Source organism: Tauraco erythrolophus, chromosome 1 (assembly GCF_009769465.1).
Source record: "Tauraco erythrolophus isolate bTauEry1 chromosome 1, bTauEry1.pri, whole genome shotgun sequence".
Classification (NCBI taxonomy): domain Eukaryota; kingdom Metazoa; phylum Chordata; class Aves; order Musophagiformes; family Musophagidae; genus Tauraco; species Tauraco erythrolophus.
The window spans coordinates 122181323-122201613 of NC_141465.1; the positions used below are offsets into that span (position 1 = coordinate 122181323).

At 36.7% G+C, this 20291-nt stretch overlaps 1 protein-coding gene across 1 annotated transcript in view; it reads right to left on the reverse strand.

Moving 5' to 3' along the window:
- Window positions 1-20291, reverse strand: part of ARHGAP42 (Rho GTPase activating protein 42) — a 172643-nt gene that overhangs the window by 93806 nt on the left and 58546 nt on the right. The window contains exon 3 of the mRNA XM_086613887.1: window positions 19818-19879. Coding sequence (XP_086470013.1) covers window positions 19818-19879 — 62 coding nt within the window. The remainder of the gene's footprint in view (window positions 1-19817; window positions 19880-20291) is intronic.

A 20291-nucleotide genomic window follows, 5' to 3' on the forward strand; every position in this document is an offset into this window, starting at 1 on the left:
CAAACTGTATAATTTTTGGTATTATCATCTACAGATAATACAAATACAAATGAAAATACCCTTCAAGAAAGGCAACACAATATATTTTACAAGATAAACAAGGAAAGGAAGTGGAGAAATGAAAAACAGCAGTTGATAAAAATTCTAAGAAATAAAAATGAGATTGTGCTAGTAATACACAATAGTCTACAGAAACTGAATGCCAGAGGTTGGTATCGAGACAAAAAAAAATCTAGCTGAATTATTAAAGGGCATGGCTAGTTTTATGACAGTTAATAAATACACACTAGTTACAAGTGTTAAACTGAGGAAATTAGATCTTAGACTTGAAAGTGTTTGCAGAGTGAGCACATAACTTCCTCTCCTGCTCACAGCATACAAACTGGCAAAGGAGTCCTGTGTTTGTTGAAACATTAGATACTCCCCAGAAGAAATATCTGGGTACAAAAGGGGCCCAAACAAATTCAGACAGGTTATGCTTTATAATGTAGTTGACGTGCTAGGAGAAAAAATTCCAAAATATGTATCATACGAAAGTGATTCATTTTTAAATTTAACTTCTTCCCTACATCTTAATTTATTTCTCCCCTTCCTTCTTGGTAGCCTGAATAAAGTAGTAAAAGAAAAAAAATTGCACAGCTCTTCTCATGTGTCAAGTCTGTATTCCAAATGTCAAACACTATCCCAAGTATTACAAGTATTGAATAAAGATGTAAATACTGGCATGTTGTTAATTAGGCTTCATGGGGAAATTAGGATGCAAAGAATGGTATCAAGGGAATTGCCCAGACATGGGTTTTAACAACGCTGTTACTGCCCTCCCACAGTAACTTTTAACAAAATTGACTTCATTCCTCTCACAGTACGCCTTGCCAAGAAACGGATTTGAATAAAGGGCCCTCATTAGCAATAAAAGTTTGGAGGGTGGAAGTGCTGCTTGAACTTTGCATTGCTGAAGTACATCCAGGGAAAAGCACTTTGCTGAAACACTAAGAGTGTCTGCACAAGCCGGTCCCAGCTTGCCGGTCCCACTGTGTCAGCCGCTGCTCCCAGGTTCTTAAACAGCAACAGAAGAATAAACTTGTAGCATCCACGCGCTGATAGGAAAGCTTAGGACATCAGCCTTCTCTACAAGTGTGGAGCACACAGTGGCTATTCAGACGTTCTCAGCTCCTAGCTAGGCTCTGTAATCTGCTCTGGGAGGCGCCATGCAAAGGCTGATAGAACTATGTATTAACGCTCAGGTCTGTTTTATCTACTCCCTGTTAGCTTCTGAGCAAACTTTAAGATGCTGGTGACTCTTGAGTGTAGTGATTACAAGCAGAAAAGTATCTAAAAGTTATCCAGGGTTGCTCAGAAATCTCCCTGCTGGTAGGGGTTTGTACACTGGTACTTTAGTGACAGCATAAAATATTTATGTTTTACTACTGACAGCACTACTGAATCAATCGGAAAATGAAGCATGTCATATCTACTTCAAGCAGCTTCTGGATCAATAGAATTGTAAACTAAGTTCCTGTAACACTACCTTTATCAAGTCATCTTTAATTCAGGTTCTCAGTCTTCTGTTGTACATCTAAAACAGGGCACCCAGATCCATTTTAGGAAACATGCACTATAGTACAGTTCTAAGAACTGAATTTTAAACAAACAGGACAAGCTACAAACCTCTCTTCATGATTCAGTAATCTTAAACGGCCAGAGGGTTCACAGAGCATGGACTTCCCTTCTTGTAACTAATGCAGCTACTGTTGAGTGCTAAAGGCAAAAGCAGAACTCAAGGCTTCTAACATTCAAAAAATAATACTGCACCTAGGACGCATGAACTCATTATGAAAATACCAAACATGCTTTGAGAGTGCCTAGAGAGGAACTCGCGATCACTCCTTCAGCTCGGCTACAAAGAGTTAACATCAGGAATCTGAAGGGCAAGATGTTAAAATCTGTCTCTGATTAATGGGGAGGAGGGACTCCGATATGACCACATATAATTCAACGAAGGAAGAGACCACTTGAAAACAGTTCTTGGCCAACCCTGGAAGGTAAAATACATTCACAGTCAGTCTAAAATGTGTTGATCCGCTAGAAAAACTCTCACATGAACATGCTTAAGAAAATTCCCATTGTAGATACTGATTAAAAAGTCTTAAGAAGCACTGAAGTGTCTCATCTTCAGTGTGCTCGGAAATTAGAAGCCAAAAGGCATGAACTGGTAGGTTTCACTTGCTCAGTTTGAGGTTTTGAATAGACTGTCTTACTATAACACAATGTCAACCACTTCAAACAGATTTTCCTGAACAGGCAGTGAAGGACTCTGCAGTACCAGGTGTGCTTACACCCAGTGACCTCACTGAAAGAGGAGGAGCAGTGAGTAGATGCTACAAAGAACCTGGTTGCTTACGAAAACCTGAACGCTACATGCATTGATCACTGTAAAATAAAATTCAAATGCAGAAAGCACTGTACATTAAGGTTCTCCCCACCCCCTTAATATTCTTAATTCATGTGAAAAATATTCACACCTTAACTCTATAGGAGTTTTAAATAGATGAACAGAAGCTAACTGCCAAAAAGTTAAAAAGGAAAGGGGAAAAACCCAACTGACTTACACCTTGTAATTGATCGTAAAAGCCCACTAGAGGATAATATACTGGGACGAGTTTGCTGCACACATCTGGGGCTCCATTTTGGAGCTCCCGTGCTTTCATTCATCTCTTTTTCAGGATATGCCAGCATTTTCCCCTAAAAATCCTTTCACGTAACAGAGATCATGCGTTACACCTGCTCTTTCATTGCACAAGAACACACTTCAAAGAACTTCTGATATATCTGTGTCCCATATTCCTGTTTTCTTTCAGCAGGCAAGAGCTCAGTGGGGTTTCTGTCATACTGTCACTTACAACACGAGCTGGAAACTCTGTATGTCTCCCTTTTGCCCTCTCGCTCTCTTAGTCTCTCCTCAGTCTTAGTCTTTCTCTTAGTCTTGCTACTTACTTGTGTCAGTGGAATTATTTTCTACATAGATACGGCCATTTTATAAAGTGTTAAAGAATGCTTTTAACTTTTGCCGATCTATAAAGAATTACAAAGATGACTGAAGCTGGTAGGTTTCATAACTGAAAGACCTACCTACATCCTTTTCCTCCTATTGGTTTTCTGCTTTTCACCAGAATAACCAGTTTCTGTCTGTCAACAAATCGGGTTGTTCAAAAGTAACTACCCTGTATCCAGAGGTGAATGACAAAACAGCACTTCGGACACTTTTAACTAGATAAATAAATCCTTTGCTGCACGTATTCCAGCTACACTATGTAGGCAGTATTTATATCGCCTGGGGAAAAAACTATCCGGTGTTAATAAAAAAAGAATAAAACACAAAAACAAAACTAAAGTGCTGCTTTTTTCTCTGTTTTCTTTAGAAAACCCTTGAAAATGTTCAGACAACAGACATACATCAGCAATGGATATGGTCATGGTAGGTAGCTAATCATCCGGTAAGAGATGCCATTTCTTTTTATAGCTTACTCCATGGATCGTAACCCAGTGAAAACTGTAAAAGATAAAGTAATCGTAAGCACAACCACAATGAAGGAAAAACAGTTCAGTTGTGTACTTATAAGTTTGGGTATTTATCTTTTTATCACTACCATTAATACAAACAGCACATCTCTCTTGACTAGACTGAGAGTTCAAATCGTAATGAAAGCAAAAAGAGAACTGGAGAATGCCATTTCAGATAGCCAGCAGAAGAAAACTTTTCTGTTTTTTTCTCCCTTTATGGCTTTCCAAACAAATAAAAAAAAAATCCTCAGCTTGAGTGTTTACATTACATATTATCAAGGGGGAAATGGCTACATAAACACAGGAAACAGCATAACTGGAGCACAGAACTAATTAAGAAAAAGCAGATCCAGAATTCAAGTATACCTACGTTTGACAACATTTTTAATGGTAAATTATTCTACTGACTACTTTGGTAAATCTTCAGTTTAAGAAATGAAGGAATCTCTGTTTTGGTTGTGAGTTTTTGTAGCTTTTTTCTTTTTACTTTTTAAAAAATTCAACGCATTAATAGTTACAGAAATTATCTGATTAAGATAACTCTTAGCAAATAAGCAACAAGATTTACTTTACAAAGTCCCTATTTTAAACATTCCCAGACACTTTCACTCTGGCTGTTAGACCTACTTAAGAGTCACCCCAAATCAGTTCCGTATGTTTATTACTTTGTCTCTTTGCTTTTCAAAATCCTGATCTGTAAATTCTGCAGCCAGGCCTGTTTCCATCACTGTGATGTCAACAAAACCTCTCCAGAGTGGAGCGAATGTACCCCGAAGAGGCCTCCTTGTGAGGTCCACTACGATGCAAAGGGAAAGTTGGAAATCAATAAAAGAATAAATAAACAACTAATCAAAGCAAGAACTTTCTGACTTACTATGAAGAGTAAAACCCATGTTTTTTAACTAGCACACATTATCCCTTAAGGGGTGTTGAGCTGTCAGACTCATCACAGCATTTATTTTCAAAAGCATTATTTGTCAGAATTCCTGAAACGGACTTTTTAAATATACTTTCCTCAAAAAAAACAAAGGCAGAGTGTGGGTGCCTTCTTCCTAGACAGAAGCTGGAGACATTAAGGCAGACGGACGAGCACTTCTTCAGTAACGGACTCCTAAAAGAGATCAAGAGCTTGAGTGCTCACATGTCACCAGCAACTTCTTCTGAGTCCAAAATAAGAACAAAGACCTCAACATCTTAACACAAACAAACAAACAAACAATCAATATTTAACAGTCAGGGATAAAAATATGCTGGCAGAAATGTTTACTAGAGCTAGGATCTTATTTTAAATTTTCTAGTTGCCAGAAATAGTTACATTTGACTCAGTGGTTCCTTTTAGTTATTTTCATTAAACAAACAAACAAAAGATGGCCAGTTGCAGAACTCTACATAGAAGTTTAGGCTCCTAAGCACTAAAATCAATGTATTTAAAGCCTCACATAAAATGGTCTTACGAAAATGTCATGGCTAATGAAGTTACTCTTAAAATTCAACTGGAAAAGCAGATATTCATTAGAGGTTGTCCAATTTATGACTGTTTCTCCTCTTCCCCGTAATCCCTTTCTTGAAAAAGAGAGAGTGGAAATCTTCTTGAGAAATACATGGTATTCTTAGCCCATTATCATGACGGATATCTTTGAAATAAGTTACTAAACAATACATAATGGCAATCTGATTAACCGCGGTTCAGACTAAGAAAGATGCATGGTCACTGAGCAATACAAAATACTTACTCTGTTTCTACATTACGTTTTCCAACACTTGGCTCAATCTCAATTTGTGCCTTAAGACACTTCTATTTTCCTTGGCAAAGTATTTCACAATGTAGTTCATCCTGAGGAAGTTTTCCTGACATTCAGCCTAAATTCTCTCCCAATTTCTTCCTGTCAGATGATTGCCTCTTAGCTAGATGATGTAAGCAGTGTACACACTTCTCACATAAAACATACAAATGGAGAAGTCAAAATTCCCTCTTTCCAGGAACTCATTTAGAAAAAATGCAAATGAGACCATCTGAAAAAAAACTGTATCAGATCCTGTGCTCATTCTTTCATCAGCTCATTGCTTTTATACTCAACAGGTTCTGAAAACATCTAAGTAATACCAGGAGGACAAATACACAAAAACAGAAGCAGGTAAAATTATACATACAGTATCTGTACATCTGCTTAGGTATCTACAATCTTTTGAACAATTATTCAAACTCTGCCAATGTTTACAGTAGCATTTAATCTAGAACAATAAACACACTGCTTTTTTAATATACATATAAAAATATTGTCTTGTTTTGAACCTATGAGTCAAAATATAGAAATATGTTTTTTGCTTTTAAACTGCTACCGACATCAAAGTATTAATCTATTTCTGCTACTATGATTTGTTTGGCTTATCAGAACACTCTGAAAAGGCTTGTAAAGGATGTAGGAACTACTGACATACAACTTTACAAAAATACTTTGACATATTACTAATAGCTTGTGTAAGTTTCAGTCAGTGTAAATGCACAGCCATTTGTCACAGCTGTGGTTTGAATGTAAATGCTATCAACTATCAAAACTTCATCACTACTGCATGTAGACCCAGTAAACCTATTTAATAATTACGGTAGGGAAAACAGTACCATATTTTAGGTGTTATTAACCCCATCACTTTTATAAGCTAATTTGGAAATCGGACCTTCCAAATTACAGTAGATAGTGCAATTATACACCATATTCCTGGGACTGATGGTCTTGCAACAGCTTTTGCAATTTTTAGGATACTGTACTGGACTAATCTCTATTGAAATTTTCTTCTTCTACCAGCTTGTTTGCAAATGTAACTTTTGCCACCATGTTAAAGACAATAACAACTGTACCCCTTAATTATTTTTACCAAATAATAATATGAAAATTCTGATCCTTTTCATGATAGTCATTATAATAACAAGTATTATTCTTGGTTTGTCATTTTGGGAACAGGTCTCCTAGAAACAAATATCTGAAACTGATTTCACACTAGCAGATCTCCCTTAATGGAAGTCTCACCAGGATCACACAGAAAGTTACTACTAGTACTGCTTAAAATATAAAATGTGTGCACCTGAATATATATTTAGTAAACACATGCCAATCCACAGACACTCCAGAGCTCAGATGGTAGAAGTGGCTTCTGTCTTTAGAAATTGTTTGACTAAATATCTAAAGTGCTTTATGGTACATCCGTGCTGATTACAAGATTTGATTCCCAAACATAGTGAGGTAACAAGCTGTAGAATGTGACAAAGAAAGGCTCCTGCACAGCTGAGCACAAAGCGAAGCTATGCAGGCCTACGAACTCGTCAACCTCCTCACCATTTTTCCCCCTTTGCCTCCTTACTTATTTTGCAACTCCCATTCATTGAGCCCTGTTTCAAACTGAAAACAGGCAAGGTGAACAGTTCGGACTGGAAGTGGTCTTAACTACTGATCTAGCTATTTACTTCTTTAGTAGCCCACATGACCACTTCTATGTGAGGTAAAAATTCTTTATCAGTGGCTAAGTGGTGGCTATTGGGACTAAGAAACTACGTGCGCACCAGTTTATTGGCAGTCACAATAATACCTGCCTGCTGCCCTTAGCGAGGCTGAGAACTGATTGCACAGCTAGGTAGGGTTGTGCTGGCGGTACAGCTGGCCCCGCAGTCACTGTTGGTGACCAACCTGTGCTACCTTCCAGCATGAAAATGAATTTTCATTTTCACAGACATCGCAGGTCTCCATGGGTCAACTGCAGTAGCTGCAAAAGTGGTGTTAATAGCTACTAATCTCTACTATCTACTACTATTAGGAATCACTTTGCATTATATTATGCAGCTACTGTGAAATGAAATACTGAGAAAGGCAGTCTGATAGTTAAATGCTTTGCTTCTGTGCCAGGTCTGGTTCTTGATACAAGAGGCATGGCAGTATCCAAAGAATCCACTATTTGTCACCTCTGCAGTACCAACAGCACCAACCCCCAAAACCATTGTTAAAAAAAAAAAGAAAAAAAGAAAAAGCTGGTGCTGAGGAAACTAGCTAATCTAAGAGATGAATGTAATTAGAAATTGTATTTTGTTTTAACATCTAGTTCATGAATGAACATTTCCAGGCATAAAGCCAAAGTCAGCCAATCTGTTTGTAATGGTACTATGCCCAGAAACTGTTAACTCCGTGATTGGAAGTACGTATCCTTTCAGGAAACAAAAGCACGTGTATGAACATTCAAGATACTTTCTAAAGAAAGGAAGGTTAGCCATGGATTTGAACTATTCAGAGATAAATGAACTTTCATAGGTGCAGGATCTATAGAAAATATTTCAATATGTCCATGCTGTTGACAGCATTAACTCTGTGTATACAGCGCACCGGTATCCCAACAAATTTAGAGAGTAAATTAGAAACGTGCAACGTAGTTGCTCGGTCTAAATCCTTACAACCACAGGAACAGTTCGTGATGTTCCTTTAAAGAGAGACATAACAATAAACTAATATGAAAATACAATATATGAAGTTATAGAAAGATTTAAATTGATTTCATACTGTGAAATACAATTTTATCGCTGAATACATACAAAGCTTTACTGATAGCTGACACACAGTGAAATGTTCACAGGTTATTTAAGCCTCAAATGCTGAAGAATTGTAATTTAGAAGGTTCTGCCACTTAATAGTGTTGAAAGTTCAAAATGAGCTTGTTGGGAACAGCGCACAAAATTAAGAAAGGGACGCAGGACACCGGATGACGTGTCATGACAAGTATTTAGAGCAAAAGCGCTAGAACTATTATCAGATACAGGTTTCTTAGTCCTTAGTCTGTTTTCTGCTCTCTTGGAAATATGACTAACAACATAAATCCATTTAGAAAGCTCTCATTTAACTTGAAAAAAGATACTAACATAGCGTAAGAGCCAGCTTAGGGGGAGAAAAAGGTCTAACATGCTTTATTTAAAGGTAGTCTTCTACTGAAGGACAAGGATCCAAAGAAGCAGCTCTCACAATATTTTAATCTGCAAGGCTACCACACTCCACGGCGCCATCATTCAAAATTTTCTGCAGGACCATGTGACATGGCTTCCAGATCTCTGCTGTAATTTCCTTTTATGATCAGAAAAATAATCTCTTTCGTTGACCACAACTGGTTACAACAGCAGGGCTGCAACAAACACTGCACCGAGAGCTAGGTTTGCAGGCATTTATTTTGGCAGTCATGCCAGCTTAAGCAGGTTTCGCTGATCTTGCATTGCTTCTTCATGCTCTGACTTCTTCGTTTGTCCTCTGTCATTGTGAGGCTGAAACAGTCTGTGGCAAAATGGCTGAAAAACAGCCAGTAAAAAATCCTGTTTGTTTTGGTTTGGTTTAGCCAGGTCAGCTTTCTGAAGTGGGTACATAATAAACTGGTATTGCTGCCAAAGAACAGGACAAAACCATTAATCTGTTTCAGTCTTAGTTCAAAGTAAAAGCACTTGCTCAGGGAGATGCATTTAAGAAAGTTTGTCAAAGTAACAATAATTTGAGTTTCTAGAGACATTTGAAAAGAATAAAAAAGCAATCTAAGTGTTCTGCAAACCTTATGACAACATCCTAATGAGAACACTTCAAATAAAACATCTTTGCGTGTAATAAAGCTCATGCAGATTACACAGGTTCCCCAAGGGAGAACAGCAAGCTGCCTTGACTTCAAAAAACATAATTTACTTGCTTTCTTGTGAAAAAGTGGTTAGGGTTTTTTTGTTGGTGCTTGTTTGTTTTTAATAACGGCACCTCTTTTTCTACATACCCTTTGGTACATAAAGTGCTTGCGTGGTTTTCCATTTTTAATCATACCTCCCAGGATACTGATTAAGAATAAAAAAATATAGAGGTTTTAATTTATTTCAGAGATCAGACTAAATGAAGAAAAAATTCGAAAACAAGTTACTTGCAGGAACGAAGTTATCTCTTCTCATACTACTGGGAGAAGTGCAGATAAATTCAGAATCCATTAACAAAAATGAAGAAAGTGGTAGATTGTTAGGTAACAGCATGTTCTGACATTATTACAGGCCAGTAATGGACACAGAACGCACCCTCTGCTACGAGAAAATACTCTCCCTCCCTTTGCAGCGGCAAAATAAACGCATAAAACTTCAAGGCTGTAAGTTTGGCTGATCTAGCAAAACTCAGGTTCCTTTAAAATATTCATTTAAAAGTGCAAACATCTTTCTCTTTTCTCTGTTGATAACCAACTGAGAAGACACTTGGTTAGTGTTGAAAGCCAAAGCATCTAAAAACGGAAAGAGCAACTATCTGCATTTCTGTGAAGACTAAAACGTTATTGAAGTAAACTCATTCCAGCCACGCTACTCAGTGAATGCCTCTCAAAACACTCTGGGAAGTTGCTGTCCTGTAATGCAAGATCACATGCACTGAAATACAAGGAACATGAAATGAGAACAAATCAGAGTTATAAAATGAGAAGTAGCAAGCAGCTTTTCAACTAACCCCTCATTTTGCAATTTTGCTGAAGGGAAGATTTTATCTCTGTCTCTCGATGATACTCTTCAAAATTGGGAAGAGCAAGCGATCTCATTTTGTGAATGTTCTCTCTTAACTGGAAAATGCTGCAAAGTAAACCAGAAATTTTCAGAAATTTGGCCATGTGTTACTGTTTTACTGATCAGTTTTCAATAATCGTTCCCTATTCTCATTGCAGTCACTGCTGATTAGTCAGTTAAGAACTGCACAGAACGCTACTAGGGCACCAAGCCAGCTCACCAGGACACTGTAAAAATCATGAGACTGTTTACAGCATGCTGTTAAGTCTTTTAATAAAATGCTTCATAGACCAAAGATTAAAGACTCCCTGTAATCATTTTGTATTGTAGTAAGGAGCAATCATCCTAGCACCTTCCTAGTCAGATATCCATAAGGAAGTAAATACAAATACAAGCACCCAGAATACAGAAAGCAGGAGAAACTGTAATAGTTAACTGAATCAATTACATTAATCTACAGTGCAGTACTCCTGCAACACACATTGTATTTTAAAATTCAACGTATTTTCTTCATTTCCCTTCTCTGCAGAAAACTGAAGGGCAAATACTGTAAGGATACTAATTATCAAAGCCTTCTTACCAAGGCTTTGTATGCTGTTTGAGTAAGATGTTTTAAGTACATGAACATTAAGAAATATTGTAAACAAGGACCAGAGCTCATGAAGCCTCTTATCTCCACTCCTCTTTTCTTTCCTTTTGAACAATCATCCCAGGTTCTCTCACAGTCTCTTGGCCCCATGAAGACAGACAAGTGCCCCCAGTTTGATGACAGCTAAACAGCCAACACAGAACAGCAGAGATCAACGTGACGGAGCTACACTTTCACACCTTTGACAAAAAATGTTTACTAAAAGAAAATAACGACGTTATAATTCAACTCTATGACAACTGTCTTAGAAAATAGCAAAGACTGTCTCTATAAGATAGTCAAATTGCTTTCTTCTTCAACTGGCAGGTTCATGAGGCAACAGAATTATCTAGGACCAAGCTGAGCAGACAGGGTGCAAAAGGCTTTGTGTATGCTACAGCTCTTCACTGTGGACATTTGTATCAGCAGGCAACCATTCACATTTTCAAAGGAAAAAGAAAAAAGAAAGCAGAAAGCTGCTAAGAAGCACAGTGCAAAACAGAAACAGTAGGCTCTCTGTTGACTTCAACATCAACATAAAACTCTGAGCAAATTCAGCATTAATGGCACTACTCTGTCATAGCAAAATGATTCCAGGAGTACTTTCTGCAAAGTTAAAGAAAACAAGGACCTATATTTTCAATCCCAAATGTCAACAGGTGAGTAGTAAGAAGGATGTGAGAGGGACTAGTTGCAAATAGTTTCTAGTAAGATCAGTTTGATCTTTTAAATATTATCCTAATCAAATGTCACAGAATGACTTCAGTTTTTTTCTTCATTTGAACAAAAATAATGGACGAAATGATTTTTAAGAACAAAAATTATTAGAGAATTTAGAAATATAAACAAATTAGGAATGTACCAAGTGTAAAACTGAAAAGTAATACTATGAGATCTATATGCATTCCTAGACATCACTACTTGAGAAAATTATGGAAGCTGACGCAATATCATCTGGAAGAGCCAGCTAATGGTCTGTACTAAGAGCACCCATAATTTCATCTCCAAGTTGTCTTGCCTAGTATGTGCTTTTTATTTGGAGAAAGTTCAGAAAAGTCCATGCACACATGCAGATGTTAGATGTTAAACCACATTAATGATAACAGAACATGAGTTGTTTACTTTCACTACTCTATTTTTTACTTTTCTTTAATTGAGCACAAATGCTAAGAAACATTCACTGACCACGTATATTTTTGTACTTGAGTGGTGCAGAGAAGGATAGTAAACAGGATTCCTTCTAGCCGAAGAAACAGCAAGGGGGAAAGCTGCATTGCGAGTTCTCCCTCAACAAGAACGCACCGAAGGATCACATTGCAGAGCTGCTCCCTAGGAAGCCTGCATGAGAGAAATACACCTATCACTTCTTGATTTCATTTATCAGTTATAGAGGTCCCAGATAACATCTGTAGGCATGTGAAGGTATAGTTCTAAAATCTTTTTGATAGCAATTACATCAAAGAAATTGCCATCTTCTTAATAGTAATTCTGACCCAGAAAGTCATGGTTTTCCTTGTATGCACTGAAGTTAGGGGAAGGAGCTGATAGAAAGTCAGGGTCAAAGGAATTATTTTTCCAGCTGGATCACTTCTCCAATTATGTTCACTGCACAGTCACACAAACCCTTGCACCAGCACAACAGGGAAGACTGGATATTTTCTTAAAGGGTCCAAGAAATACTCTACAAATATGCCATTAATATGAATACCAAAACATTCTTTGGGTGTCACTGAACTCCACTTGAGTTACCTCTCAATTTTTACATTGACAGTAGTTGGGACACAAAGCTGACTCAGATTTGGGGCAGAAAGCTGGTTCTGAAAACCACTCATTAGTTAAAATTTTCTGTAGCACAGTTCGTCCAACCATTCAAAGCTAAAACACAGTAGAAAACTACACACTGCTGCTGACTACATCCTCTCTCTTCTGCAGTAATTTCCAAGGCTAACAGGCAAAAGCCTCAAGAAAATATTACATATTTTAAAAATGAGAATTCACATTATATTACATAAGGTAATGACAAACCATATTTTTCTCCAGACGAGACAAATGAGAAATGTAAGCAGAAATTACTCTATAAACTAAAATAAATTCAATAAATTAGCATCTTCCACAAAAATTGAAGATTCACCCAAAATAACCATCTAGAAGGTAAAAATTCACACATGTCCCGAAGCGAAACATATGCACGCACTTATGTACCTACTTAAGGTTGACAACATCTGAAAAGTTCCCATTTCTCTCCACAGACTCCATAACATGAGTCTAGACTGGAAAAACATAGATGACTACAGTGCACCTGTAACCACAGGTTAGGCAAATTTCACCTGTACAGACAAAGCTTATTCTTTTCACAGTTTGGGATCCAAGACAAATTCCAGGAGGATGAAAAGGAAGCAAGAAGACAGTGAGGCTGAAGATACTCCACTAAGCTCTCCAACACAAGGAAATATCTATGGCTTGTCCAAAGACTTTTCAGGAGCAATTTAAAGTAAAAAGGGATGAACAAACCACTACTGATCTCTGCACCAGGGCACAGCTGTCCTTAAATATTGCAGATTTGGTTTTCTTCTATCAAAGCAATTACCCTTTTGAGCTCTTAGAAGCACACATTTCCCCAGACTAGTCCTTTAGATCCTATCTTTCCCAGCCTAGAAGGCAAAAGAGGACTAGGACATAATCTGCTGATGCCTTGCTCTACTCTGCAGATCTTTCCTGTTCACTTCCCAGCATGAAAAAAATATGCTAATAGTGATATTGACATTTGGCACTGATACCTCTACCCTGCAATACAGAATAAATTCCCTAGTGATGTCCTCAGTAATAGGAGAACAAAAGATGAGGCATTTTGTCTTTTCCACTCATTTCTCACAGTATTTGCAAATGGCTCAGATCAGGAGGTGGAGCAGAAGAGTTCCTGTTAAAAAACAATGGGGGAACTGGGTAGCAAGCAGGGTTTTAGTGACAGAAATGTTTAGTTATATTTGAAGTAAGGCTTGAAATGATTGTTTCTGTTATTTCAGAGGAAGTAAGACTAACAAATGTATCAGCAAGGGGAGAAAAAAAATAACCTTAATTCTGAGGCTCAAGTGTTAACCTGCTGCTGAGGACTAGTAGGTCTGATGTACCAAAAATTTTAAAGAGTACTGAGATATGTCATTGTAATTAATGAATCCCAGGCCTCCAAATAATGTAGATCTAATTTATTTGAACTGAAGATACTCAAAAAGTCCTCCTTGTAGAGGACCCTCTTCTCATTCTGAGCTTCCAGGTGTCCAGCCTTCCTTGTTGTCTATCTCTGTATCTTTTCTAGTCTATATAATGCTTTCTGATCAGAAATGCTTAGAGCAAGTATTCAAAACGGCGTTTCACCAAAGAGGTTTACGAAGGCATGTGATTTATTTTCAATAATTTTCCCAATGATTTCTAAAACTTAGCTTCACTGTCAGTGGATAGTAAACTAATGGTCTAAAAAAAAAAACAACCCACAACCTAACAAACCAAACCAATAACGAACAAAAACATTCAAATCAGTATTTTCCTATCTTGCAGAATTCCATTTACCAAAGACAAGGATTTCTTCTGCAATTAATATCAAATATGTAGCCTACTTCACCTGGGGTAGGAGGAAGAAAAGGAAAAAAAAAAAAAAACAAAAAAAAAAACATGTAAGAATAATTTTTATAACAAAATAAAATAATTCTGTGCTGATTTACTGTTCCTTATTCTATAGAAAGCTCAGTTGCTTAGGAAATGGGTATTTCCAAATTAGTAGCCTGACGTACAAATTCAGAAAGTCTTTCCAAATATATTAGGTTAACAACGCAGTACATGCTACCTTAATTGCTCAATAGGATATATATAGGCCATCTTAAGCGCAGAGTAAGAATATCAAATCCCCAAAAACCAGCTTTGAGGTGCTTTTTAATTAATTTAAAAGAGTAAAAAAACAGAGTGGAGGAGGCAATCCAAACACATAAAGAAAAACAAAAACAAAAAAACAAGTCCTAATTGCAAAGAGAAGAAACCCTCTTATTTGTGGTGGTGTTCCTTCATTCCTTCATTTGTAGTAATATTCTTTCAGACAGTCTCCTTACAGGCAGGTAAATTGGTGAAGAGCACTCAAAGCAGTTACCAAGTATATCAAAACACCATTAATATGCTATTTCAGAGAGAGACCATGTGAAACAAAATGCCAGGTGCATGCTCTGCAGTCTACGGGTGCTAGTATGTGATTTTATTATTTCTCTCCTTTATAAACTGAGTAATAACGAGCACCTGTGGATCGATGACTGCTTATTCTTCTGATGGAATCTGTAACCCACATCACATTATAGAGAAAAGGTTAATTTTGCTCAAGAACATGCTGTGTCCTTCAGTATCTGATTTTATGTACCATTCCATGGATTGCTGGTTTTAATAGTTCATTTATTTTTCTTCAAGAGTAGCTTTTGAAACTGAATATTTTGATGCTTTCCCTGGAAGCAGATAGCATTGGACCCCTTGTGTGAGGGTAAATACAAACCACAACGAGAACATCCAGTTAATACAAAAAGAGTCCACAATGATGAGATACTCTCTGAAGCATGAAGATTATGAGATACAAAGAGACAGATGTTAGAAAGAAAAATATTCATTGAGCATAGTATACAACTATCCACTTCAGAATTTTTGTACTATCCCCTGAAGTATTTAATATTGGTCAGGAATTCAGAGTACCCATACACATTTCACTGATACACGATGCCAGAGAGAAAAGCTCCGGGACCATTCATCACTTGCCAGCAACCCATAAAAACTTGGGTAAATAGGAAGGAATGTAACAGCTAAGAGGCCTAGTTCCATTCCAGATTTAGTAAACTTTCAGAAATAATCAGGGAGTTACAATCAAGACAACATAACACTCAAGACAACACATTCAACGCTTCAAATTCATAGGGGGGATCTCAAGGAAGAGGAAATCAGTAGCATGAACCAATTCATAGAATCATAGAACAGTTTGGGTTGGAAGGGACCTCAAAGATCATCTAGTTCCAAACCCCCTGCCATGGGCAGAGAAATCCTCCACTACACCAGGTTGCCCAAAGCCTCATCCAACCTGGCCTTGAACACCTCCAGGGATGGGGCATCCACAACATCCACAACATCCACAACACAACCTGTTCCAGTACCTCACCACCCTCAATGTAAATAATTTCTTTCTTATATCTAACCTAAATCTGCCCTCTTTCAGTTTAAATCCATTGCCCCTTGTACTATCACTACACACCATTGTAAAAAGTCCCTCTCTAGCTTTCCTGTAGGCTCCCTTTAGGTACTGGAAAGCTGATAATTCATCTATTCTTGTGTCGACACAGAATAATCCTATGAAAGGAAAAGGAATTAGTATTTTAAATTGCTCTTAGTACATTTCTGTTTGTTATAAAGTTTACTAACAAATGAATATGAAACATAAATAATGCATGACCCTCTAAAATAAAGCAAGCATATAACTTATTTAATAGAAACAATGTAAATTCAGCAAGACTGGAAGGAAATTATTTTAAGTTCCTTTGATATAGCTCCAAATATTCACATGAAATTAAATTACAGCATCTCTATTGTTCTCTAATAATCACTGGGAAACAGAGGTCATTAGTTTACATTCCCTGGTGGCTTGTTGCTGAAGTCAATGAAAAGGCAATGGGGATGAATCTGACTTTTTATCCTATTGGTGTGCTACCTGTAAAACCCAGAGTCAGAGCTGTTTGGTTGGGTTTTTTAATGCACCATTTACCAATAGCACGATTAAATTAACAACATCATGAAATGACAGATATCGAACATAAGGCTGCACATCATAAAAGAGGTGTCTTACGAGTTACTTTTTCCTTTATTTGCTTTTTAAGGGGAAATGTTTGGTGCATGAGCTCTGTTTTTTCTAAGACTACTAGTCAATTTTTAGCTTCAGGAAATAAAAGACAAGGATAAAATAAATTGACTTATAACAATCACATATTATTACTTCTGCCAATAATAATGGCTGCAAAACCTTAGACAACAGAATATTTATGTGATATAGTTTTATTTAACCTTACGCTTCAGTGTTTTTCCCAGTAATACTGTTCATAATATCTTGTTTCATTAGCTTCTTCTAAAGAAAACAAAACCAAGTTCGTTTTGGTTCTTTATGCAAGAAGGACAGGAGACTTGCTAAGCACCTCTCAAACTATCTCTCCTTGACCATTGGAAACATTTAGTTTACCCATTCAGTGGGCAAGCACTCCCACACACCTCCGCATTCAGCAAAACAAAAAATAATTTTACTTATGAAGAATTTAACAGGCATCAGATGAGAAATAAATTGGTGATACGAATATATACTTTCCATATTCAAATGTGATTCATGCACTCATATGCATGCTCACAAATCAATAATATAAAATTCAAGGCAGGGAAACAAGATCAATAGCTGGTAAGTAAAATTAACAGCTGTCATTCCATATTCCCATACATCCAGCATTTGCTGATACAATACTGTCTTTTACTGTCACACACTTGAAGAATTAAAAGGAAGTTGTAAATGCTATGATGAAGTGTATCAGTAAACAGTCAAAACACTGACTAGCTGTTTTTCTCCAAACCTTCTAAAAAATGTCAAAAAAAAAACAAGTAGTGTTTTGGTTTGGTTTGGGTTTTGGTTTTTATTGTATTTTTTTTCTTTTTTTTAGCTTTTGTACGTTTTCTCTTTTTATGCAGAAGTAAAGGAAAACGAATTCTTAAACTTCTGTATGCCTTGTCTCAAGCTTTCCAGTCAGCTGAGTACTTTTTCTAAAATCATCATTGATCTGCAGATTGGCTGGCTTGAAGTGCTTCCAGCAGAAGAAACAAAGTGTATGCATAATGTTCCATACTTCCTCAGAAATAGGCAAAAAAAAATGTTTCTAAGACTTCACAGTTAAATCACAAGTTTGTCAAGCAGAAAACTCATATTACGAGCAATCTGTTCAGCATACAGTATGGCACGCTGATCCTCACAGGGACCTCTGGATTCTATGATGGCAGGCAGAAAACTGCAGTAAAAGAACCGGAGAGCAAAAAACCAAGCATTTTTGACAAAGGTAATACTTTAATAGTTTAACTCCAATAATCATTAAATAAGTTCCACCAATAGGTAGATCAAAATTTTTAAAAACAGAGAAATTCTAAGTTTGCTGAATTTTCTTAATCAAATACCACTACCATGATGAGCCTTTGAGCAACCTGGTGTAGTGGAGGGTGTCCTTGCCCATGGCAGGGGGGTTGGAACTAGATGATCTTTGAGGTCCCTTCCAACCCTAACCATTCTATGATTCTATGATAATTGTGTGTCCTTGATGCTCTCGACATAAGCATTCAGTTTGAAGACCAGAATGGGGCTATTTCAAACTCGGCAAAAAGCTGGATACAAATGTTTTCCCATCAAGAGCAGCTTCTCCACACATGAATGCTATTTGCCACTTTGTTTACAATTATTTGATGATTGCATTGGGATCCCACAGCTCAGCTATACAATCCATGCATTCCCACTGAAGTCACACTGAAATAGAACAAAAAGTATCTTTCTATCTGACTGGTCTTTTTTCACTTCATAAAATTAATGTTTTTCCCCCTTTTACGCCAATGGCCTTCCTACAAGATACAAAATGAAACACTACATGGATGAATCAAATTATAAACCACAGAGAGGCCAGAAAACTTCTAAAAATGAAAAAGTGAGTGACTCCTCTGAGAAAAAAAAAGAAAAAGAAAGATAAAATTAAGAGAAGTTACATAAACCTATCATGAAAGACTAACCAGTTTGAAAAATAAAACCTTCAACTACTCCTTGCTTTTCCTTTTTCTAAGTTAGCTCACAACAGTCTTAATCTAAACTGGAAAGCTATGAATTCGAAACGTTGTTTGACTAAGTAATTAATAAGTGTTCTGGTAAACGTCTTTTAAGGTGGTAAGTACTGAACAGCCACCTCAGTCTTCCATCTACCCAAGGAAAAATATTTAGCATGAAGTAAAAATTTTACCTTTTTATAGGTTTAGTTGATTTTAACCATGCAACTGTACCATATAAATGCTTATGATTTTGCTACTTTAAAATATTTATGTAAATAGAAATAGCAAGAGACAAAGTCTATGGTTATTTACGCCTAGGAATAAGAGAATTTTGTGTAAACCTCTTCATAGATTAATAAATTTGCTCCAATCTGAGTCAGAAAATCCTCTTCCTTACCTCCTTAAGTCCTCATAGAGGAAGGAAACCAAGGACAGACATAGTCATCACATAGATTTGAGCTAAACTTTCACAATATTTAAAAATCCCCCTACCGAGGTTAATCATTACTTCACTTCTTTATTCATGATTCATTTCCAAGGAAGAAAAAAAGTAGTTTCATTGCTTATGTGGAATTTTTTTAAAAATACTTGTACAAGAATACACTGAAAACTTCTTTAACAAAGGTGCATCTGAGTAGAAATATGAATGAAAGCATACTGTAGATTCATCAGTATGGAAATAAAGGGAATAAGAATATTGTAACAAAGGACACATCTGAAAAGTCTGATCTAGAATGTGTTCTGCAAGAGTTTCTCAGGGGTGACGAATTTAGTTTCTCCTCTTACCACTTATTTATCATGTTCTTGGATTACTAGTGTACAAGCACTGGACAACTCTCTGAAAGTATTTCATTAAATATAAGTATCGATCTACATTTCCACTATAAACTCTTTGTTTACTGTTTACTTTATTACTGTGCCTAGTGACTAATAAGACAAGATGAGGGAAAGGTACAGCAGCATTCAAAGATCATTTTGGGGTGAGGAGTAGGGAAGGAGGAAATTGTGAGAAAATAGTTTTTAAATCGATGCAAAAGTATTTGGCCGAACACTCCGTTAAAAATCGCTGCAGTTTGTCTTAGTATATTTCTGCCTTTGCAGCATCAAGTGATTCTTATGAAATACTTAACATCTACTACACAAATTTAAAAAAAACCCAAAATAGCACTTCAAGAGAAACAGAAAACAAGTATTATTTTATACAGAAAGAAGTCCAATGCTACACATTATTGCCAGCAAACTCACCAGTCGCCTCCTCTCCTCTTCAACAGCAATGAGGAGCCGAGCAAACTCTTTCAGTGACAGGGCTGAAAAGAAAACAGAGAAAAAGAACATCCTAGTCAACATTAAATTTTGATTTTATTGATTCTGATTAACTCATCTGATTAACAGATGAGTCCATTACATGGATTAAAGTTGTAGTGACAAGGTACTGTTCTTATACACTACCTCATTGAAACCAGCAGTCATTAAATGAGGCACAGACTGAAGCAAGCAGCAGGTCACGAGCAGGTAAAAAACAAAGGAAAAGAACCTAAGAGTCATTTGTATTTAAATAAATATTTTTTTAATGGAATATAGCAAGCTGATTTTTCTGAAACGTGCCAAGATCAGTGTCAAACCAAAGAATTCTACAATCAGGCATAAAATTGACACTAGCACACAAGGACTAGAAAGAAACTGCCAAGAAAAATCTTGAGTTTCTCCTATTAAAGTGCA